A 24,677-nucleotide genomic window follows, 5' to 3' on the forward strand; every position below is an offset into this window, starting at 1 on the left:
AAGAATCCTGATTGTCCTCAAGACTTTGGAAAAAAACTTCCCTGGACTGATGAGTCAAAAATTGAACTTATTCATATATTTATGTATCTATATTAAAGTCAGTGTTCACGACTCTACTATAAGAATGACACTGGCCAAAAATTGCATCAATGGCAAAAACCACTGCCGGCACAAAAGAACACAAAGAGCCGTCACATATTTGCCCAAAAGCATCTTGGTTATCCTCAAGACTTTTGGAAAAACATTCTGCGAACTGATAAGTCAAAAACGGAACTTTTGGAAGGTGTGCAGTCCATTACGTTTGGTGTAAAAATGGTACAGCAATTGACAAAAAGAACATGATGCCAACAATAAAGCATGGTGGTGGCAGTGTGATGGCCTCGGGCTTCTTTGCTGCCCCATTACCAGGACAACCTGCAGTGGTTGACAGAATCCTGGTGTTTGCCAGAACATCCTGAAGGAGAACGTCTGGCCATCAGGTGGTGCGCTCAATACATATATATATATATATATATATATATATTCGTAATATAATCCATATTGAGAGAATTGTATGTATTTAAATGAATTTACACACACAAATATACAAACTCACTTTTAATATCCTGACATCTTATTTTTCTCTTTTAAGTCTTTTTTTACGTTTTTTCTGGAGTGCAACGTCTACGTTGCTATTAATGACAATAAAGCCAGTTTATATTCTGATAAAATTAACGTTTTTGTTGTAAAACACGAAAAACAGAAAGAAAGAAACATTTTCTTGTTACTTTTTGAAAAAGGCCTGTCGAAACCCACGGCGGGATACGCTTCATTTGTGCACGCCTGCCAAACGTTTATTTTGACGAATCACAACAACGGATGCAATTATCGTCATCAATAAGCGACTCATTTCTCCTTGCCTGTCAACAGTGTCGGCGCCATGTTTTTTTTTTCTTATGCTTTTTTTATACAACACTGCATCATTACGAACAAAATTTGCACGAAACAATCAAACAACAATACAAATTAAACAATTTTAAAGGGAAACGGAAAGTGATGCAGAAATATAGAAAAAACATGTTTAGTTTGTTTATGTCAATGGGCTCGGCGCTTCTTGTGTACGTCACGAGTTCATATCCCGCCCCTAAGTACAGTTTGCTTTGTGATTGGTCTGTCCGAAACACTGAAAATCAGCGTGTTACAAGATTTTCCTTAAATTGCATATAGTTCATGATCCATTTTGCAGAGTGAGAGGTGACAAGCGATGGTAGGGAATCATTAAGCAGCACCACGTTGTATCGTAACACCCAATCAAGGGCCACAAGCACCACCGGAACAAAGTGAGTATGAAGTGCATGCTTTTTTTACTCCTTTTCATCCGATGTCCAAGGGCGGCCATTTTGTCACCATTTTGTTTTCTGGCGACTGATAATTGCATCACAGTTGCTAAGAACTCGAATATTGTTTGGGTTTAGGTTCCTTAGATGTCATTTCATCATGCTTTTAATGTTGTACGTTTGTACTATTCTAAGTAAGGCCGACTGAACCTGGTTGTAATAGCAGACTCTCTCAGGTAACAAATAGATGATAATTTTAAATACATCGATTCTTTACTCCCAGTAACGCTAAGTGCAGAGTGGTTAAAAAATAAACCGTATCAGGATGAGGAAATGATACCGATGGATATCCACATAATTCATTTTTTAGTCTAGAGGGCGCTATCACATCTGATTGATTCAAGTGGAACTAAAAGTCGGTATGCAGTGCTTCCGCTTTGGCTGGATCGACACCATTCTGGTGTTGGGATAAAATATAATGAGGGAGGGGGTGGGTCCGTGGGCAGCATCCGCAGCCCCATGTGTCCAACCAAATATCACTGCGAAGCTGATGATTTAGCACTTTGAATTGACTAATACAGAGGTAAGGTGGAAATAAAAACTCCCAACACCAGCCCGAAAAAAATGTCCATACGATGTTTTTCATCACACTCTTCAGACTTCAGACAATGACAACAAGCTAATGTTAGCTTAGGGGGTTCTTCTACCACGTAGGGCAAGTGACGAACCAATGATGCAAGATAAAATCTTGATTTTCACTGGCATTGTAGGGATGTGTCAACCTTCCTTGTCGCACATGCGGTGGGATGAAAACGACTCAACATTAAAACATCAACGCGCTAACAAGTTAGCTTTACTTTCAGCAGTATGACTAGACGCTAATTCGTTATGACAGCTTGTACCAATATTTGCCAAACGTGGTTGTATTTTCAACTGCGTATTTGTAAAATTTTTGCTTTTAAACTTGATTTTCAACTGAGTAATAGCCCGTGTTGACAAAGCCCAAAAGATTATCATCGTTTGTCGCCTTTTAAATGTAAACTTTTGCTAATTGCAATGCCTAAATGCATACCTGTCAACCTCCACAGTTCCATGCCCTTACAAATTGTCGTATTTTCCCTTACAAAATACAAAATAATCTTACACCATATTTTTTTTCAAACGTGTTTATTTATGTAGTTTAACATGTTATATTGTACATGTGTTTCGTTATATCATATATATTGTTAATTAACATTTTGTTGTGAGAACCTGAGCTCACCATGAATTAGTTTTTTTTACTAAAAAACTTTAAAAATTAAGTAGCTTAGACCTTCACCGTAGAAGGAAAAAATACATGCAAATATAATGAAGTAGAATAATACATTTTTTTATTCAAATTATGAATTCATTTTCTGCATTAAATTATTGTTGGTAATATACTGATTAAAGGGATTACCACAAACCTGTATTTTTTCATTTTCTCATTTTATACTTCCTTATTTTCTTAACTTCTTTATACAACTTAATAATTCGTAATATAATGCATCAAAGCAAGGGAGCCGTCTTAGAGCCGGCTCTCTTTAATGAGTTGAGCCGAAAAAGCCGGTTCTCTTAAAACAGATGGTCATCCTTTCACTACATCAAACCGCTCTCTTCGTTTGCCACAAAAAAAAAACGATACAGAGATAGAGGCTTCCGCGGCGAACTCGTTTGACTTGATTGATTTGCTGTTTCATTATAGTTGGTGTTTACCAGATGGTACCCATAATTGACAAAAAATTGCAACAGCTTCTGTTATTTGTGCTTTCAGCTTATCCATATCTCTTGAAATAGGTGGCACATAGACCAATCTTTTCACAAATCCCCACAAAAAGCAATCACATGGTAGGAGATCTGGGCGGCCAAAACAGGAGATTGTGATCAGACCGTCAAATCCATCGGTCTGGCGGTGTTGTGTTCAGAAACCGTCTAACCCTGAGACTCTTGTGTGGTGGAACCAAGAGAAGTGGATGAGCTGAAGACAGGAATAACAAAAGCTGTTGGAACCATTTACAATGCACTGCTGGTACATGTTAGGCAAAATTCCTCATTGGGGTGGCGGCGGTTCTGGAGCCCATTCATGCCATCTTCGGTCAGTGGGCAGGGGACACCCTGAACTACTTGCCAGCCAGTTGCAGGGCACGCATAGACAGGCGACAATTTATACACACTATTACATACACTTCTAATCAGTGCTAACTTTGCAGTCGCTCAAACAGTCACTGTACCCTTCGACCAGGAGAAGATGTCATCAGGTGGTGTTTCGACCCGAAATTGCAATGCCCTCAAGTTGGTGGGCTGGCAGTGATGGCCAGTCACTGCCCATCTTCTCCTGGTCTATGGGCAGCTTTCTTCCTCTCCCTTCCATTTATTCCCAGAGCTGTTAATGTGTCCCATACAGACTGTGCTGGGAAGCACCTGACCACTGGGAATAGCCAGGTCTGCCATCCCTTCTCCCTGCACTGTTGGACCAGTTCTTGATATTATGCGTTTTTCCTTTCATGGGCTTCGCTTCATCCTTTTTCCCACGGTACAGTTAGCTCAATAAGGATGATCTTTTTGGCCTCTTCCGACCAAATTACGATGTCTGGCCTCAAGGAAGTTCTGATTACCTGGGGAAAGTGTAATTTCCTTCCCAGATCTACCTTCGTCTGCCATGCTGGTGCTGTTTGCAAGAGGCTCTTCTTGGGTATTCTTGGAGGATGCGATGCTGGTTTCTCCCCTTTACTGATGAACTGGATGGAATGTGTTAGACTAGGTTGAGGTTTGTGCTTCTTCCGCCTTTCCTGCTCCAAGATGGATCTTGTCGTGGCATGCGTGGTATCTGCCCTGACTAAGAGCAGTCTGGCATCCTGCCAGTTTGTGCGACAGTGTCCTTCTCCCACCACATAGCCTGCACTGTGGGTCCTCCCTCAACCCCCACCTGTACAGGATGGTTGGTGTTGGAAGGGTGTCGAACACTGAACGGAGCAAGAACGAGACCCAGAAAAGTTCCAACCTCCAGAGTTCTGGCCAGGTGATCATTCGCTTTGGAAGGTCCCACTTCGTCCAGGCTCCTTGGACTCCAACCTCCACAGCCCTGGACCACCTGCCTTCGTCCTCCAATTGGCGGACCTCTGCCTGCACCATGTGTCTCATGTGCCTTGGATCAGCTTTTGACCATTGCTGGAAATAGGTAGACCCTAGTCCCTGATGCCCTATATATGCATTTTCGATGACATCTTTCAACCTCAGCCTGCCTTCTGCCTGATGTACTTGGCTGTCTGCTGCCCATTTACACAAAGATCTTGTGATCACGCACGCGCCCCTAACCATCTCGTCGCTGGTACCTTTGAGCATCATGACAGCCCTTCACCTGGCCACCTTGAACTCTTCAACCACCGACGACAAGGGAAACTGCAGCTGCCCCGACCGGATGTAAAGCCCTAGTGATGTGAAGCTTGGTGGAAACCTTAGCCACCTGCGGAGATGTTTATTTGCCCTCCTCTCAATTCCTTCGATCGCCGTCATAGAGATTTCATAGATTGTTAGCAGCCACAGAAGTCTTGGTAGGAGACCGTACTGGAACAACCAAGTCTTGAACTTGCCTGATAGGCCTGATCGCTCAATCCTTTGCAGCCACTCTTTAGCCTGCTCTACTGTCCTGAGAATGCTGCCCATCTCTACCTAAAATAAATCGTACCAATTTCCGAGGCATTTTATTGGGTTATCTTTGATCGATTGTATGTTTTCCCCCTGGATTCGAAGTTGGAACCTGCTTGTGACCTTCCCACTCTTGATCACCATGCTTCTTGACTTTCTAGACTTGTATTTCATCCGAGCCCAGGTTGCTACCTCGTCAAGCCCCTTCATACATAGTTACAATTTGGAGCTGTCAATCAACATGTCACACACGTTTTTTAAATGTGGGAGGTAACCGGAGTGCCTAGGGGATCCCCCTGCAGGCACGGGGAGAACATGCAAACTCCACACGAGGACACAGGTAGCTAGAATTGAAACGAGGCCCTCTGAACTGTGTGGTTTTTTTTGTTAGTTTTTTGTTAGTTTTTTTCACGAACCACTAATTATTTTTAAAAACTTCGGAAAAATAAACAATACAAATCATTTTTCAAATTATGTATGTATGTATGTAAAATCTATATTACAGAGAAATACACATGCTGGTGAGTCATTTTGTGAAAATGATCTCGGTAGTTATTTATCATTATTGTTGAGCCTAATGTGTTTCCCTTTTTTTTTTTTTTTTTTTTTTTTTTTTTTTAAATTTGAAAAAATTAAAATGCCTATACAAAGTTTGTGATGATTTATGTAATGTTTTGAAGGTCCAAAATGTCTGAACTATTTATGGAATGTGAGGAAGAAGAGCTGGAGCCCTGGCAGAAAGCAACTTCCGAAGTGTTTATTGAGGAGGACGACGATGATGACGAGCCCATTTTTGTAGGAGAAGTGTGTATGTACACTTTATGAGTATTACTGTTATGGTACATTTTCAATCATCTTACTATACACTGTCTCTATTGTATGCTGGCACTTGAAAATATTTCCTAATACATACCTCAATTTATTTCTTCTTGGCTATAATTTTGCTCCAGGCATTTAATATCAGATTTCCATTTGTGATGCTTTTTTTAAACATGTTTTACAGCAAATAAGCAGAAAGCAACTCCACCTTCTACAACGAAAAATATGGCTCCTTTTCCTACTCTTGCTCCTGCTCCTTGTTCTGTTCCTACTCTTGCTTCTGTTCCTGCCCGTGTACCCACTCTTGCTCCAGCTCCTACTCTGGCTCCACGTCCCGTTCTTGCCCCTTCTCTTGCTCCAACTCTCGCTCCCACTCTTGCTTCTGCTCCTGCGCAGGCCCTAGCTACATCTTCTATTATGCTACCTTTGAAAATGACTGGAAATACCATCAGTACTTCCACAGCCGGTATGGCAACACTGACTCCACAGCCTGTTATTGTCAATAATCAGGTATTGTAATTTAAAAAAAAAAATGGTACTTCCACACCAGTATGAATTGAATGAATGATGTAAGGCATATTGATCTGTTTCATTCCAAGGGCTTCATCGTAGCCCAACAGTTAGCCTGCAACAACAACATCATTGCCACACTTGGGAATCAGTATCCTCCTGGGACCAAATTTACACTTGTGCCAGGTAAAGTTATCTTTCATGTAAGGGAATATTCTCAAGTTCCTGCTTCAGTTACTTCCTTATATGTCTTTTAAGGCAATGATTTTCAACCCTTTTTGAGCCAGGGCACGTTTTTTACATTGGAAACATTTTGTGGCACACCACTAACCAAAAACGTTATAAAATGACACTGAACCGTATATTTAATTACAATATAATTTGTAATACCCCCAGTTTTTACAGCACAGACACTTGACAATTACATTTTAAAAAGTGACATTGGATAATTTCTCACACCACACCTGATATCTCTCACAGCACACTAGTGTGTCGCGCACAGTGGTTGAAAATCAATGTTTTAAGGAGTTTAATCATGCAGTTACTTCCCATCTCTTTCTCAAACACACCCATTATCCATAAAGACAAATTATGTGCAAATACACAAAAGAAGCTCTACTCCAGAAAGTGTGAATGTGGTCCTAATTTACAAATCATAGTTTTATTAAACTGGAGAATTTCTGAGAGATTATTTTTGGTTGTGAGTTTAACGTAATACAGGTTTAAATTTGTCAGGCCACAAAGGAGGTATATGTTTATATCAGAGGCAACATATTTGGGTCTTGCTTTGGGGGCATAGATTTATGAGTTTGATTAATAACTTGGGTGTTGTATTTTGCATTCAAGTGCATATTTGTCATGGTACTTATATTTTTTCACTTTAAGGGGATCTGACATTGCATAAAAACATTTTAGTGTTTGGTTATTGATTGCCAACAGAACATTAGATTTAAAACATTAGTGTTTGTTTCATTTTACTATTTTGTTTAGTTTCCTTTAAATTTTACTTTTTAGAGCATGTTTTAGCCACTTTCTAAAAATACTAATTGTCAAAAGTGGTTGTACACGCTGTCTCTACAAGACTTAGTACTACATTATTTTTTAATTTATGAACACATACTCTACAAATATGTTAGTACATTTTATACATCTCTGAATTTCCCCTATCGGATATTTACTTACAGCAAAAAATACATGACTTGGATCTTTAGAAGTTGTTTTGGACGTGTTTTTTAAAATGTGCATGTATTGTATTTCAGCTGGTCAGCCGCAGCAACTTATTCAGACTGTCACCCCTGTAACCACTTCAATACCTGGTGTTATCCATCGGCCACATGTGCAGCAGATCCGAAACAACGTTGTGACCTTGGCCAATGTGCAGAACCCCACAATGTATTCCGCCAAACCTCGTCTGTTGCAAGTCAGCCAGGCCACCTCTCTGCAGAATTTTACCTTGCCTGTTCAGACTAACTGCTCAGGAAACGGTATGCTCCTGAAAGCTTATTGATTTTAGGTTTTATTTGATGTGTCTTTTTGGTGTAATTTTTTGGTTCCCCACAGAGATTATAAAGCGTGTGTTGCCGCCTCAGCAAATGGACTTTGCTGTAAAAAGAATCAAAGTAGATGTGGGTAAGTGTTAGCCTGTTTTTACAACTTTAACTGGAAAATACAATCTATGACAACAATCCTCAACCACATTGTAGAGTTTTAAGTCATCTTTTTTTTTAATGATTTCTTACAGTATACGTTCAAATTTATGCCCGACTAATTTTAGTGTTTGCTGTTTTGCTGAAACATGCGTGGCAGAATTTGAGTTTACTGTCTACAATTACGACATTCCAGAACTTTAAAAGAGGTAGTGAACGGTCCTCACTGACTTGTAAAAACAGTAATGGATATTGTTCTTATAAAGGGATTCAAAGAAAAATATCATGACATCCAAATTCTTATAACTAACTAACTATATATATATATATATCTATATATATATATATATATATATATATATATATATATATATATATATTATTTTCCCCCCATTTTATTAACACTCCACTTATTGAAACATAAATATTTTGTTTGTTTGTTGTACATGATTCAATTGTTTGTTTGTTTGTACATGATTCAGATTGAATCGTTTCTTGTACATGATTCAATTGTTTGTTTGTACATGATTCAAATTGAATCGTTTCTCCGGCGCCGTCACGAATGGCAGCCACTCCAGCAGCTCCCGTGTTATTTTCGATTGTTCTCAGTTATTTTCGATTGTTCTCAGCTTAGGGATGCTGCTGAAAAGTGAATTTCCCTTCGGGGATGAATAAAGTATCTATCTATCTATCTATCTATCTATCTATCTATCTATCTATCTATCTATCTATCTAGAGAGAGAGAGAGAGAGAGAGAGAGAGAGAGAGAGAGAGAGGAGGAAGAGAGAGAGAGAGAGAGAGAGAGAGAGAGAGAGGAGAGAGAGAGAAGAGAGAGAGAGAGAGGAGAGAGAGAGAGAGAGAGAGGGAGAGATGAGAGAGAGGGAGAGAGGAGGAGAGAGAGAGAGAGAAGAGAGAGAGAGAGAGAGAGAGAGAGAGAGAGAGAGAGAGAGAGAGAGAGAGAGAGAGAGAGAGAATGTTACGTTGAAATTTTGGATGTATGTGTCCTAACAAAAATGTGCTCTAAAAATACTGATTACTCATGTCTTTTGTTGTAGGACAAGCAAACATGATCAAATCAGTGGAAAATGGTAACATAAATAAAAAAATGCCCCATTTTGTAAAGAGGAATTCCCTCTGCAGGAGATGTTGTCTCTTCATATGAATGTATGTTGGTTTTGTGTCAATGATTAAAATATTTGAGGGATACTTTGTATATTTTAATGAATACATTTCTTGTTTCAGATTTGCCAGGCTAGTAGAGTGGTAGTTAGCGTTTCCCAAAGTGATAATGGTACCAGCAATAAACGAATTATGCTGGTGTCAGAATTTTACTATGGAAGATTTGAGGGAGATCCCGTCAAAGGGTCTGTGGAGAGGACCAACACCACATTCAAGTGTGTAAGCTGCTTCAAGGTTCTCAAAAGCAACATCAGGTATGTTGATCCTGATTAAAATTGTCTATATCTGTGGTAGAGAACCTTTATGACTAAAAGGGCCGTATTTTTGGGAGCCACACTACATATTTTATGACAAAGGTCAACAAAACTTCCAAACGCGCTCAAAAGCAAATTCTTCAGTGCATTTTATATTACTGTGTGACTGCTGATAATTTGATAAAATTTATGAAAGAATAATGCTATAGCCTGTGTCCCATATAAACAAATTCGGTGGTACTTCTACTAATGAATTTAAGTGGTTTTAGCTGTGACGTAGTATTACACTTGTAAACAGGATGTTGCTCTCCAAGCCTAAATAGATTATTTTTGATGGAATTAACCCTTTACTGGGTCGCTTCGGCTATACACAGAGAGATGATTAGAATGGGCTTTATTTCATCTCAGAGCCAGATGTGCTCAAAGAGCTACACCTGGCCCGTGAGCCATACATTCACAACCTCTGTTTTATATTTTCATTGATTGCAATGTAGTGTATTATTCGCAACGAGAGGATAAGGATTTAGTTACAGTACTTCAAAGACCAAAAATGTGATAGAAAAATACTAGGATAGACATTATTTGCAAAGTACAGTAGTTCGTGTAGACTGACCTAGGTTGTATGTGCATCATAAAAAATGCAATGCTAATAGTGTGTCTATTCTTCTGTTCAAGGTTCATGAACCACATGAAACATCACCTGGAGCTGGAGAAGCAAAACAACGAGTCGTGGGAAAGCCACACAACTTGCCAGCATTGCTACCGCCAGTACCTGACTCCTTTCCAGTTGCAGTGCCACATTGAGAGCGCTCACAGCTCATTCGAAACCTCTAGTATGTCACATTGGGGCCTAATCTGCTCTCATCTCACCTTGGAAGCGTCACCTCGAGTGTCCACATGTTCATTTCTTTCTTTTGTAGCAAATTGCAAGATATGTGAGCTAGCGTTCGAGTCCGAGCAAGTGCTCCTGGAGCACATGAAAGACAATCACAAGCCTGGGGAAATGCCTTATGTCTGTCAGGTCTGTAGCCTCGAAATATTTTATCCAGATGCACGTGATAAAGATTTACCCCTGTCATTTCTTCTTCATAGGTGTGCAACTATAGATCCTCATTTTTCTCTGATGTCGAAACACATTTCCGAACTGTCCATGAAAATACAAAAGACTTGCTGTGTCCTTTTTGTCTCAAGATTCTAAGAAATGGTCAGAGTTACATGACTCACTTCATGAAACATCAGGTAAGATCCACCTTTTTTGAACGCTTGAAATCAGAATATGGGCTACTGTAATAGTTTTTGGGTGGCTAACGTTACACAGCATTTATTGAACCAAGGCACACGTTATACTTTTCAATAACCTCTACTAAGTAGTTATGTCCTAGTGGGGATTTATTTTAAATCTTTTTTTTATAGTATATCAAGAGTATATTAAGCACAGTTAATTTATCAGCTTTTTCAGCCCACAAATAAAAATGACTTGACTTAAAGAATTTACTTAATTGAAAAACAACACAGCTCATGTTTCCATTGCTGATATAATCTCCACTCCGGGTTACGTTGTCACTTTGAGACTTATAGAATTTGAAATTGAAAATACTATACTCCTCCTCTTCACGTGGGTTAAGTGGCACCCCCAGGAAATATGACCGCTCTTCACCATAGGAGTAACAATCCAAAGGCCAAGTCTGGTGCTCTGTAAACAGATACTGATAAGAGGGTAAAACTATGCATAAAGGTTCATAAATATAGTGTTTTTGAGGAAAGATTTTAAGATAATCAACACTGAATAATGGTTTTAAAGCATGTACAATCTGTGTCCTTTCTTAGAATAAAGGCATCCATCGTTGTGGTAAATGTCGCCTGAATTTCCTTACATACAAAGAAAGAATGGATCACAGAACTCAAGTTCATAAGACTTTCCGAAAGCCTTTGGTTTTAGAGGGCCTTCCTGCAGGGACAAAGGTGGGTCGTATATCATTGCAATTAGTCTGGGTAAGTCTCAACAAATAAATTATCTTTTCCTCTTGCAGGTTACCATTAGAGCTTCTCTCAGTGGCAAATTGATTGGTACGGCAAATTTAACGGACAGATCTTCTTTAGTCATAACCCCTGACAGTACAAGCAACACAGCAAAACGTTTTCGCAAGATCAAAATGAAGATAATAGAAACTGGAAAGGTCAGACCAGTTCAGAAGAAAACGGCTGACAACCGGAACCTTTCCCTCAAAAAGATAAGGTTTGTTCCGATATCGGTGTATATTTTGGCTCAAGGATGCATGTGCACTCTTCAGTCTTCCAGGGGCACTTAATCAGGATGCACTAACATAGGGCATGCAATTGACCGTCACAGGCTGAACACAGATTAAAGGACTTTTGGGCGCAACATATTTTGTTTTTTAGCGTTTTGGGAAAAAAACACGACGTATTTCTATAAATAAGTGTGATTGAAGTAATTGTGCACAGTCTTCAATGATGACATGCTGATTAAGTCAGACAACACCGGCTCCTTAATATTTATACAAATAATTGTAGAATGTGACAGGCTATTGTGCTTTAATTTTTAATGTGTGCTCATTTACAATTACAGCGTGAATGGAGGCTGCTACACCTGCATCGAGTGCAACAACCGAATCGATGACTTCTTTTCTCACTACCTGGTATATTCTGATTGCGGAGCGTGTAATTATCGGACTAGTTGTAAAGTTGCAATTGGAAACCATATGATAAGGTAATTTTAATTAAATCATTATTAGTGTCTATGTTCCTCAGTCTGTATGTTTTTTATTTTCAGGTTTCATAGCACAGTAAACAAGAGCAGATTTTTGAAAGCGGATCAGAGGAGACATTCATCTGTATTGAAGTAAGATTCCTTTTTTAAGTTGACACTCTTTATAGTTTATTGACTGCGATTTAGTTTATTTAGATGAATTACAACAGTTTACTGTCACCACACAGTACAATTGCCCAGTAAGTTTTTTGTAATGGATAGATGGTGGCGCTGCAATACTTTAGATTATACATGAATCCATCCATCATCTACCTCTTAACCGAGGTCGGGTCGCGGAGGCAGCAGCCCCAGCGGGGAATCCCAATCCCCCCTATCCCCAGCCACTACTTGACATGACTTGTCCAACAGCATTCTAAGGCGTTCCTACGTCACCCTGGAGACATAGCCTCTCAAGTGTATCCTGGGTTGTCCCCGGGGCCTTCTGCTGATAAGAAATGCCCGGAGCACCTCTCGTGGTAGCGTCCAGGAGGCATCCTTAGCAGATGCCCAACCCACTTTAGCTGGCTTCTCTCAACGCAGAGGAGCAGCAGCTCCACACTGAGTCTCTCCAGGGTGACCGAGCTTCTCACCCTACCTCTAAGGGAGAGCCCAGCTACCCTGCAGAGAAGGCTCATTTCAGTCGCTTGTATCCTGGGTCTTGTTCTGTCCGTCATTGCCCACAGTTCGTGACCATAGGTGAGGATAGGAACGTAGATCGGCCAGTAAAAGGAGAGCTTTGCCCTTGTCTCAGTTCCTTCTTCACCACGACGAACCGATGCAGGGTCTGCATAAGTGTAGAACCTGCACCGATCCATCCGTCGGATCTCCCATTCGATCCTACCCTCGTTCGTCAACAAAACCCTGAAATACTTTATCTCCTCCACTTGGTGAAGGATATCATCCCTGACCTGGAAATGGTATCCTTGCCCTTGAGGTGCTGATCTTCCTCCCCGCAGCTTTACACTTGGCTGCGAATCGCTCCAGTGAGAGCTGAGGGTCACGGCTTGAGAAAATCAACGCCACCAAATCTGCTAAAAAAACAGGGATGCAATGCTGAGGCTCACAAACCGGACACCTTTCGCATTGTGGCTGCGGCTATCAATTATAATGTCTATAAAAGTTATGAACAGAATCGGTGACAAAGGGCAGCCTCCTGGAATGTAATCTGACCTACTGCCGGACCGAACAGCCTTATAAGGCCCCTGAAGATTGGACATTGACATATCTTTAAATAAGAGACAGATAGAAATTAGGGATTGAACTGGATTCCTTTTCAATTTATGGGTGTTGTGTTCATGATAATATACAATGATGAGTCTGAAATGCCCTTGAGAATAAGTGTGTGAGTGAATGGTTGTTGGTCGGATTGGCTGGCAAAAAGTTTTATAAATTTACAATAATGCTATCAGTTTGTTATATGTAAATACACAGGATATGTAGTTGTTAGACACAATTATTACGAAAGTTGAACAGATTTAATTAAGCATATGCTTCTTCCTATTTTTTTTTCTAGATGTGTTACGTTCACATTGTTTTTGTCTTCTGAATTGTTATTTTTTTGTTTTTTCTCATGTTCGAAATAAAGTTCAATTCATTCCAGTGTGTTCCATAGTTTTACTTCCCAAAATGGCACACATCTGCATTTTAAGTTGGCACTCACGTGCATCGTTCAAACATTAAACCCTTTAAATTATATTTTTATTCTCTTGTTTAAAAAAAATAAAAAAACTTTGAATGCTGTTATATAGATAGATAGATAGATAGATACTTTATTCATCCCCTAAGGGAAATTCACATTTCCAGCAGCATCCCTGAGCTGAGAACAATACAATAATAAAGCCAAAAGAAAACAATATACAAATACCCAGTGTGACGTGCAAATGCCCACTTTAGCATGTTATATAGATTAACTAAATAGTGCTACACATAATGCAGTAAGATCCAATGTAGGTGGTGTGGTTTAATGTGGGCCTTTACTCTGCCGGGTGGAGTTAAAGAGCCTCATGGCATGAGGAAGAAAAGAACTCTTCAGTCTGTCCGTAGTACAAGACAGTGACAGCAGTCTGTCACTGAAACTGCTCTTCTGTCCGGAGATAATGCTGTGAAGCGGATGCGATGGATTGTCCATGATTGACCTCAGCTTTTTCAGTGCCTGTCTCTCAGCTGCTGTTGTTAGGCTGTCCAGCTCTTTGCCCACAACAGAGCTCGCTTTCCTAGCCAGTTTATTGAGACGAGAGGCATCCTTCTTCTTGATGCTGCCTCCCCAACACGCTGCCGCATAGAAGAGGGCGCTTGCCACTACTGTCTCATAGAATATTTTCAGGAGCTTTTTGCAGATGTTGAAGGAGGCCAGCCTTCTGAGGAAGTAAAGTCGGCTTTGCCCTTTCCTACATAGAGCTTCTGTGTTGGCAGTCCAGTCCAGTTTGTTGTCCAGCTGCACACCCAGGTATTTGTAGGTCTGGACAAATTCTACACATTCTCCCTTGATGGTTACAGGAACCGGGTGAGTTCTGGTTCTCCTGAAGTCCACCACCATCTCTCTGGTCTTGGTGGTGTTTAGGTGCAGGTGGTTTGCGTCGCTCCATCGGACAAAGTCCTGAATCAATTTCCTGTACTCCTCCTCCTGCCCGTTTCTGATACATCCCACGATCGCAGTGTCATCGGCAAACTTTTGCACATGGCAGGACTCAGAGTTGTACTTAAAGTCCGATGTATATAGAATGAATAGGAACGGAGAGAGAACGGTCCCCTGCGGAGATCCTGTGCTGCTAACCACGGTGTCCGATGTACAGCCCCCCTGTTTCACATACTGCGGTCTGCCTGTCAGGTAGTCAGTAATCCATTCTACAAGGTGTGAGCTAACTCCCATCTCTGTCAATTTCCTACTCAGTAGCAGAGGCTGTATGGTATTGAAGGCACTAGAGAAGTCCAAAAATGTAATCCTCACAGCCCCCTTCGCCCTATCCAGGTGAGAGAGGGATCGGTGTAACATGTATAATATAGCATCCTCCACTCCCACCTTCTCCTGGTAAGCAAATTGCAGTGGGTCGATGGCGTGACGGACCTGTAGCCTCAGGTGGTGCAGCAGCAGCCGCTCCATGGTCTTCATCACATGTGATGTCAGGGCGACTGGCCTGAAGTCGTTGAGTTCCTCTGGTCTTGATTTCTTTGGGACTGGGATGATGCAGGATGTTTTCCACAGCTGAGGGACCCTCCCCTGTTCAAGGCTCAGGTTGAAGATGCGCTGTAGAGGGTCTCCCAGCTCAGACGCACAGGCTTTCAGCAGTCGGGGGGATATTCCATCCGGACCAGCTGCCTTGCTGGTTCGTAGCCTTCTCAGCTCCCCACACACCTGGGCTGAAGTTATTTTTAGTGGGGGGATGTCTTCCATGCTAGTGTGCAGAGGGGGAGGGGGAAGGACAGCTGCACAACTCAGGGGTGAGGATGAGGCGGAGTGGTCAAACCTGTTGAAAAAGTTGTTCAACTGGTTGACTCGCCCCACATCTATATCCACAGCCACTCCCTGCTTGGTGCTGCAGCCAGTAATTGTTTTCATCCCTTCCCACACCTCCTTCATGTTGTTGTTCAGCAGCTTTTTCTCCAACTTCCTCCTGTACTGCTCCTTCCCTTTCCGGAGCTGGACTTTGAGCTCCTTCTGTACTCGTTTTAGCTCCTGATGATCACCATTTTTAAAGGCCCTCTTCTTTTGGTTCAGAAGGCACTTGATGTCTCTCGTGATCCAGGGCTTGTTGTTGGCATAGCAGCGTACAGTCTTTGTCGGAACAACATTGTCCATGCAGAACTTAATGTAGTCAGTAGTGCAGTTTGCCATCTCCTCAATGTCACCACTGCTGGACCCTAGCAGGACATCCCAGTCCGTACATCCAAAGCAGTCTCTCAGAGCCTGCTCTGCCTCGGTGGACCATTTTCTAAATGAGCGTGTGGTTGTTGGTAGCCTCCTCACTCTTGGTTTGTACTGTGGTTTAAGCAGAATGAGGTTGTGGTCTCCTTTTCCAAGGGCAGGCAGTGGTTTAGCGCTGTATGCATTTTTTATATTCGCATACAGAAGGTCAATAGTCCTATTTCCCCTGGTCTTGCAGTTCACATACTGGACGAAAGAGGGCAGTGTCTTATCAAGAGTCACGTGGTTGAAGTCCCCTGAGATTAACATTGCAGCCTCCGGGTGTTGTGTCTGGAGTTTTGCCACCGCGGAGTGGATGACGTCACACGCTACTTCCGCATCAGCGCGCGGTGGGATGTAAACAATGACAGCAATGGCGTGTCCGAACTCTCTGGGCATGTAATAGGGACGGAGACTTACAGCCAAAAGTTCGACATCACGGCAGCAGATAGAAATCTTGGTTTTTACATGCCCGGGGTTACACCACCTCGAGTTCACGTAGATAGCCAGTCCCCCTCCTTTGCGCTTCCCACTGACTTTTGTCCCTCTGTCAGCCCGAACAGCGCAGAAGCCGTTTAGCGCGATGTTAGCGTCCGTGATGCTAGGCGTGAGCCACGTTTCCGTAAAGCAAAGCAAGCTGCACTCCCTGTATGCTTTGATGTCTTTCACAAGCACAGCCAGTTCGTCGATCTTATTCGGTAGGGAGTTGACATTCCCCATGATTATGGACGGTACCGTGGGCTTATATCGCCACTTCGCCGCTAGCCGCTTAGCCTTTACTTTAGCACCGGCTCTGCAACCCCGGTAGGGTCGCCTTACCTCGGTAGGTAAAAAGGGACCGTGCCGGCTCGAGAGTTCCTCAGGTCGAGGAGTAGGTTTCTTGAATATACGTATTTTTGCGAGTTGAAACCCATATCCATAGGATAGAAAGTAATCCAAGTGTTGCAAGGCACTGATAAAGTAAGCAAAAATAACTAAACAAATAAATAAATCACAAAAGTAGCGAAAATACACGGGAGCTTGCTGGAGTGGCTGCCATTCGTGACGGCGCCGGATGACTTCTTTTGGCAATTGTTACATCACAAAACTAATTTTAAGAGTATAATGTCCTTAAATATTGAAAATGAAATGAAATGCCAAATCTTATAATTGTTTTGAGTTAATTTTTTGCTGGGTTACTCCTTCCCAAACACCATACGTTTTTTTCAATTTTTTCATTTAGTGATGATGAGTCATCGATTTTTGCAGTCAAACCTCTTTTTAACAATATGAATTCCCTTATTGGGATTTGTATTAATTGTCGGTGGTTTTCCCTGAATAAAACTATTTTTGGCAAACTTTACGAATTTCATTTTTTTAGACGGCACATGTAACGTTTTAGATAAGTCCCTATTGGGGTACCATGATAATTATTGGCTGGCAACCAGTTCAGGGTGTCCACTGCCCGATGATTGCTGGGATGGGCTCCAGCAGCCCCGCGACCCTACTGAGGATAAGCGGTGCAGCTGATGAGATGAGATAATTATCGGGCCTATAGTTCTGTACTATAAATGTACTGACAAAGTAAATGCATTTTTCTAAGATATCTGATCTTTTGACATGTTCCTGTAGATTAACGTTGGTGTGTCTCAACTGTGACCTCCTGGATGCATCTGGCGGTGACCTAATGAGCAAACATTTAAACGACAGACCAAATCATGTATGCAAAATCATTGAGGAGAGAGGTTGGGACTTTTTAAGCTTGTGATGTTGCTGTATTAATGGTGGTGTTATTTTAAAGTCATTTTCTGTTTCTAACCCAGCAGGCTTCAAAAGTGAAGTTAGAGTGTAAGTAGAAAATATCACGCAAAAGTTGTCATTAACCCTATAAATACCAAAACGCTAAATACCACCATCAAACTATTGGAATTGATTTTGAATTGGAGGGAAAATATCTCAAATATCTCTTAATGAAGTCAGGACTGGAGTGAATCTGGCCGCACAAAGAGGAAGGAACTGCCCCCCAAGTTAAGGGAGTCTGCACACACAAGACTGTTCACCACGATCAAGTTGCCTAATGCTCATCAAAACATCACGCCGACATCTGATGACTTTTCCAAGGTATGTTTCATGTAATTTGTACAAAATAGTCATATTGTCATATTTATTTATTTTTTAACCTAAAAGTGAACTCGGAAGTTTGGGTGCGCTGTATACCCGAGGTCTTATGGTAGTATATTACTGTATTTGCACAATAATTGACCTCAATCGCAAAACATTGGATGCAACCATATCTCTTGAGCCACAAGATACCAATGCTCTATTTTTAGTGACAATATCCTAATCACTTGCGTTGATAGTTTGTATGGCTGCTTTTAAATGCTTGAAAATGCTTGAATTGCATTGTTGTTTTTAAGGTTTAAAATGACTTGTAAAAATTTGAAACTGTTACCAATTTTCTCAACAAGTCTGCTTAAAAATGACACTGACAGTGCTCCCTAGCTTCGCTTTTCCATTTCATTTCTCCCTCCCTCGTGATTAACAGCAGTTTGCATTAGTTTGTCCATTGCCCCTTTTAGGGTTGTGCTCAAGAAGACAAGTGCATGCTACACCCAAACAGTGCACTATGAAATTCGTATTAGTGCAAGAATTATGTGTCCAGTCATTTTTTTTACCCAACACTTACAGTAAATGGGGTGAAATTGGTCTAAAAGTATTTACACATATATTGTTCAAATGCACAAATATATTTGTGATTAACTCAAGAATCATATGTCCTGATGAATGCACTCACACAAGTTCAAAAATTGTTTATGTAAGTCACAGATGTATCTGTGGCTCTGCGAAACAAATGATTCACCCCAGATTCCCTATATTGTACTAAAGAAATTGGAAAACTGGCCTTGAAAGTCCATAAAAAATGTAAATAGGTATACCAACCCTGTCGATAATAGAGTAATTCTCAATGGTTTGTGCACTGAAGCAAGGAGCCTCTTTTCTTACCTCCCCTCCCCTGAAAAGTGTGTTGAGCATTAATGCAAAACTAAATGTTTTTGCGCCTCTTATGAATTTATATGTACAGGTTCCCGTTAGATGACAACTCGGGCTGCAAAGAGAAAACAATGTGCATATGATGTGTCTTTCAAGCTAAAAGTTGCCAATCGTGCTAAAATTCACAGAAATTGAGCAGCTAGCTGGAAGTTCACTGTATCAAAGACCAATGTTAAAGAATGGAGACAACAGAAAGTTGTCCTAAAAGATCAAAATTAAAAGTAAAAAAGCAGGACAAGAGGGAAAAAAACATGTACCCATAAATGGGGAAAGAACTTATTAATGGGTCATAGACCAAAGAAGTAGTGGGTACATTGTCACTTAGCTCCACATCAGGTGTTTTGCAAAGATTCAACTTTCAATGCCTTTAATGGATGGACACAAATGTTTATGGTGAGACATGGACTTGTAATACACCAGAAAACAAATATATCACAGTAGCTACCATATGATTTAGAAGATAACACTGACACTGCCCTACTTACGAACGAGATCCGGTTCCGGACGATGGTTCGTAAGTTGAATTTGTTCGTAAGTTACTTCAGCGCTATATTTTGTATGGAATGTATGTTTAAGGTTTATACAAGTATGTTTAAGGCTTGTATAAGTAACCTGTATTGTTTTGTCTGAAAAATAAACTTTTAACAAAAATAATATGCTCTATAAAGATAAATCAAGTTAAGTTTAACTTACTTTTGGAAGACGGGCTTCAACAGTTAGGCGAGTTCCTCCTCCGTGGTAGAAAGCGGACGAAAAAAAAACCAATCGAATTATTTTCTCAACCGCATCAAGTTTTCTTATTCCACTTTCATTTAAAAAAAAGGCTCGCCTCTTCTTTACACTTTACATCATCCATATTGAATGGATGCACGAGATATTAAACAATAAAAATGTCAATGTTCTTAGCGCGCTGGAGATAAGGTAAAGAATGTTTACACACGAAGTAGGAACAGGAAGCGGATTTCTTGTTCGGGTTGGATGCTGGGTGACCTCTCACAGCGCCACATGGTGGAAAGAAACCCTTCAATATTGTCCTGTACTCTGAAAAAGGTGCACACAATACAAAATGTAATTTACAGCAATGGCCGGAAATTTTTTGACATCCCGAAAATTTTTTTTTCCTATCTCCCGTTTTTCGGAAGTCGAATGGTCGTAAGTAGGGAAGTGTCTGTATCAGTTTATTTTACACCTTTACAATCAACCAACACAAGCAGAATAATTTTGACATTTCACATCTGTGCATGATTGATGAGACCCTCATGTTTTTTGATCTACCAGGCAACAGGGCAATTGATAGCAAAGGGAAACGCACACGTTCCAGATTAAAAGCCTGGGCCATTAGAAAACTAATTTCATGGTTTTGTTATCCTGTATGGCAGACTGTTTTAAACATACCAATGGTGATTTTTCAAAGAAAGACTATTATTCCATGAGGAGTTTAATTCTCACCAGGTGTTGTGACCCATTAATATCTTAAAGGATGGATTGATGAGAAAGGTATATTTTGATAGTTAAATGAAGTTTGGAATACGAGACCAGTTACCTTACTGAAAGAATCAATGGCTGATGAGTCTTCGCTCAAACCTGATGGACACTAACAGGATATTGCTGCAAAAAAAGTTACATACAATAAGCTGTATTATATGCATTGTTGCACCTACTGCTGTCTTTTAACAGAATATAAAACGGTTAAATGTACATTATTAAAATTTGCAAATCTGTTGAAAAATATGTGCTCTACATCCATTATCTGCACCGCTTATCCTCAGTAGGGTCGCAGGGGTGCTGGATCCCATCCCAGCTAACTCCGGGCACTGGGCAGGGGACACCCTGAACAGGCAGTCACAGGGCACATGGAGACAGACAACTCACTCGCTCATCCACACCTAGGGACAGTTTGGACTGGCCAATTAACCTGAAATGCATGTTTTTGGAATGTAGGAAGTAACCGGAGTGCCTGGAGGAAATCCACGCAAGCACAGGGAGAACATGCTAACTCCACACAGGAGATTCAAACTCATGACCTCAGAACTGTGCCGCACACGTGCTAACCACTGCGCCGCTGTGCTGCCCATGTGCTCTACATATTGCCTTTATTATCGCGTAAATTTCATCAATATTATTCCTTAAATACTTATGGTTTCACTCACAAAACGTGTTTTGAGTAATTTCACACGCATCCAGCTGTTAGTGTCATTTGCTAGGTTTTTCTGCGTTTGTGAGTACTCACCAGGTAAACCATGTGTGGCCTCAAAATAATGGATTGTGCTAGAGTTCTGCTTGTATGAAAGAAACATCATGGTAAACTGTTTGGGTCTTTATATCTCAGGATTGCATTTTGCTTGTTTGTATGTATGGATGATTTCCTCTCAAGAAACCAGGTTTCTCATAAGTCTGTATTATGGTAGGAAATGGCCACTAGGAGGCCAGGTCCTCGTATCACTGGAATCATACTGAATTGAAATTCTGAATAGTGGGAATTTTCTTTGTAGGACAAAAGGAACTGTTTAATGTCTTGTCTCTGTGTGAAATCGGTAAAGGTTGGTCCATAAACCATAGTTTCATCTGCAAGGGCCAAGATGTCCTGACAAACATTGGTGTGATCTTATGAAAGCACTGTGTGAGGAACCCCCCAAAAAAATTCCAAACAAATGCTAAATGCAGTTTGAGCGCGTTTAATTTAAGATTGCTTCCGTTCAAGTAGGATTGTTCCCTGCACTGCGGCTAAGTTTAGCTCCTGTCTATCATTCTGTTCATGATCTGGCAAACCCAACCCGAGACCTTTATTTTATGGTTTGTTGAAAATAACTCGTGTATTTTCTTTAGATTTTACTAGTTTGCGGTTTTAAAACTCAAACAAAAATTTGTATTGCTTTAACAATAGTGCTGAATAGTGGATTGCTATTTTTTTCCACAGCTATGCACAGTTGGGAAATCATCACCGACGGAAACAACCTTAGGTCCTGTGCAACCTAAGAAACTAGAACACTCACCTGAAAGTGTCAAAGAACCACAATCTTTGCCCGTGTTGGCTGCTGCTGTGGAGGATGACCTCAAAGAAAGGACGGGCTGTGTCGTGTTTTCTGTCGATGAAGATTCTCCAAGGGAAAATGTGATCCAGTCTGATTCCTCCACTACATGCACGTTGGAGGGTGTCAAAGATCATGAGCCAGTTGGGGACTCTGATATCACCAAGGACAGTGATCCAGGTCACATCCCTGAATGAGCAGTGAACAGTGAAACAAAGTGTACCAAACCCTTCGTAAAACATGTTTCTAAAACCTTTCTAACACAGCTCCTGAAAGAATGGCTGTATCGATATTTTAAATCAGTCATGCAACACTTTCAGTCAAAAGCAGTTTGTAGATCATGTAAGTCATGATAATGAATGCTTTTAACATTTTTTAACATTGAAAAAAATTTGGGGAATACACAGGTGAGGTGTGCACTGACCTTGTTCTTTCGGTACCATCAGGTGCGCTTATTACAACGGGAGGTGCAAAACAGTTCTATTTGAAATTTAAATGTGTGTTATGGAACATCACATGGGATTCCAGCATAGGCTTTTACGCACAAGAAATAAATTATATTCTCTGAACCTAAATGTGACAATATACTATATTCAACCCCGAATCATTTATTTCCATCCTTAGTTTTGAACATGGTTTGTGCGGTCCATGAAGAGGAAACATGTTCCGTCGGGTGAATATGCAAATTGGTTGTGTTTTCCCACGTTCCTTCAACTGAAATCCAAATTTTCATTAAACATTAAAAAACATTCAGTTACAATATCTTTTTAAAAAGACAAATATTATTACACATTGCTTACAATTCCCAGTACAGTATTGCGAAGGCGGGCGTTCTGTAGTGCTACTTCTGAATAAATCCAACCCCTAATAACTATTTTTATGGCTGTAAAACATTTACCACAGCTGGGCAGGGTTGGGTAGGGTCACTTTAACTGGATTACTTTCAATTACTTTTGGATTACTCCAATACCGAATATGCTAATAAAAGACAAAAACTAAATATGAATACAATTATGACTCACAACACGTAAGCTTTCTCTCCTGGCTTTGATCTCTGGCCAAACTAACATAAAATGTGACAGAAACAAAATGAAAATAAGTCCAAACAGCTTGCCAACATCATTTTTGCCGTTCCATGTATTCCGTTACTCCCCAAGCCTGCACAAAATTTAGTCATTTTATTCATATTTAGTTTCTTTTGTCTTTTATTAGCATATTTGGTATTGGAGTAATCCATAAGTAATCCAGTAAAAGTAACCCTACCCAACCCTGCAGCTGGGACGCATTAAAAGCATCAATAGTAACACCATAATATTTTACTATTACTTAGGAATTTAGCCACATTTTACCCACCAAAAATAATCCTTTTTATTTGTGCGCAAAATCCTTCTTTTTTCAAGATCATTTCTATTACTCTGTTGTACAGATTATCTGTGTATTTCAGTTCCATCAAAAATGTGTATTCTTTTGCTATCAAAGCTAATGCTGAAAGTCAGGCCTGTCCTGTCAAATTCCTGACCTAGGTTTTGATTTGATTTAGGGCTGAATGTTTGTTCGACAGCATCAGTGGAGACAGATTTGTCTTCACCTCTCTGGCTGGACGGGCGGTAATGGATGTATCCAATCAGTTTGTGAAACCGGTGATGTTTCCTCAAGGCCTCCGAGCAGGCGCTGACTCGCCAAAATCGGAATCTGATTGGCTAAACCAACGGTTTTAGCGACACTGCTGTTATGTTTCAGGGCCTGCCGAGCTTATTCTGAAGGCCTTTGGGTAGATTTTTGACCCTGGCAACAAGTAATGGCTGAAATTTGATTGGCTAAATGAATAAATATATAAGCACACATTTGGCTGTGCACCATGGAAATGCAATGAAAGGAACACTAAAATTTTGAATTATATCATAAATACTCATGGACAAAATTTAATATCACATGATTCTGATATTTTTGAAGCCAGCAGAGAAGGCTTCACGCCCTGACATCTTACTAGTGAAACAGATGTACCCGTGCATACGGAATACAGTCTTTTACGAGACAAAGAGCCTTCAATGTCATCTGCGAATCATTATTGCTTTGCCCTGACAGCAACTACTGCAGTACTGTATACTTTAACTGTTACATTATGTCATCTAGTTCTTGTGGCAAATTCAGTTGATTCTTGAATGACCCATCATGGTTTCAAGGTACTATTTATTTTTTTAAACAATAGTATTGATGGACACCAACGGGTGATCATCTTCAGTGGAATGTTATTAAAGTTCAGTATTTTTATTTTGCAGCATTTGTCACTTTAAAAGTTTTGGATTGGGTCACAACATAAAGTTTATAGTCGGATGAAAAGAATTGGGGCACCCCGCAACATTTCAAGATTTTCCTTTCAATTACTAGTGGTTCTGATCAGATAGATAGATAGATACTTTGTTCAGCGCTTTGGTACGGTATATGATAAGGCAAACAAACTCTGTGACATTTGAGAGTGCAATGCAGTTTTTAGGATTTCCAGAAAGTGCAGTATTAATAGTTGGCAGGTGCATAACTTTAGGCACTTTTATTTTATTAATTT

General features: G+C 40.5%; 1 protein-coding gene across 1 annotated transcript; it reads left to right on the forward strand.

Annotated features, from left to right (window-relative positions):
- Window positions 1–1,158: 1,158 nt before the first annotated feature.
- Window positions 1,159–22,689, forward strand: znf280d (zinc finger protein 280D). The gene is given in 20 exon segments (XM_088334533.1): window positions 1,159–1,319; window positions 5,660–5,787; window positions 5,983–6,308; window positions 6,398–6,494; window positions 7,568–7,792; window positions 7,869–7,937; window positions 9,010–9,068; window positions 9,071–9,118; window positions 9,197–9,387; window positions 10,063–10,220; window positions 10,308–10,408; window positions 10,480–10,626; window positions 11,215–11,349; window positions 11,418–11,623; window positions 11,975–12,115; window positions 12,179–12,247; window positions 17,667–17,779; window positions 17,861–17,882; window positions 18,011–18,155; window positions 22,003–22,689. Coding segments are annotated over 19 exon segments (2,682 nt in total). The 5' UTR covers window positions 1,159–1,319; window positions 5,660–5,666; the 3' UTR covers window positions 22,312–22,689.
- Window positions 22,690–24,677: the final 1,988 nt, after the last annotated feature.

This window comes from Urocampus carinirostris, chromosome 4, assembly GCF_059441175.1.
Source record: "Urocampus carinirostris isolate Australia breed hairy pipefish chromosome 4, RoL_Ucar_1.0, whole genome shotgun sequence".
Lineage (NCBI taxonomy): Eukaryota > Metazoa > Chordata > Actinopteri > Syngnathiformes > Syngnathidae > Urocampus > Urocampus carinirostris.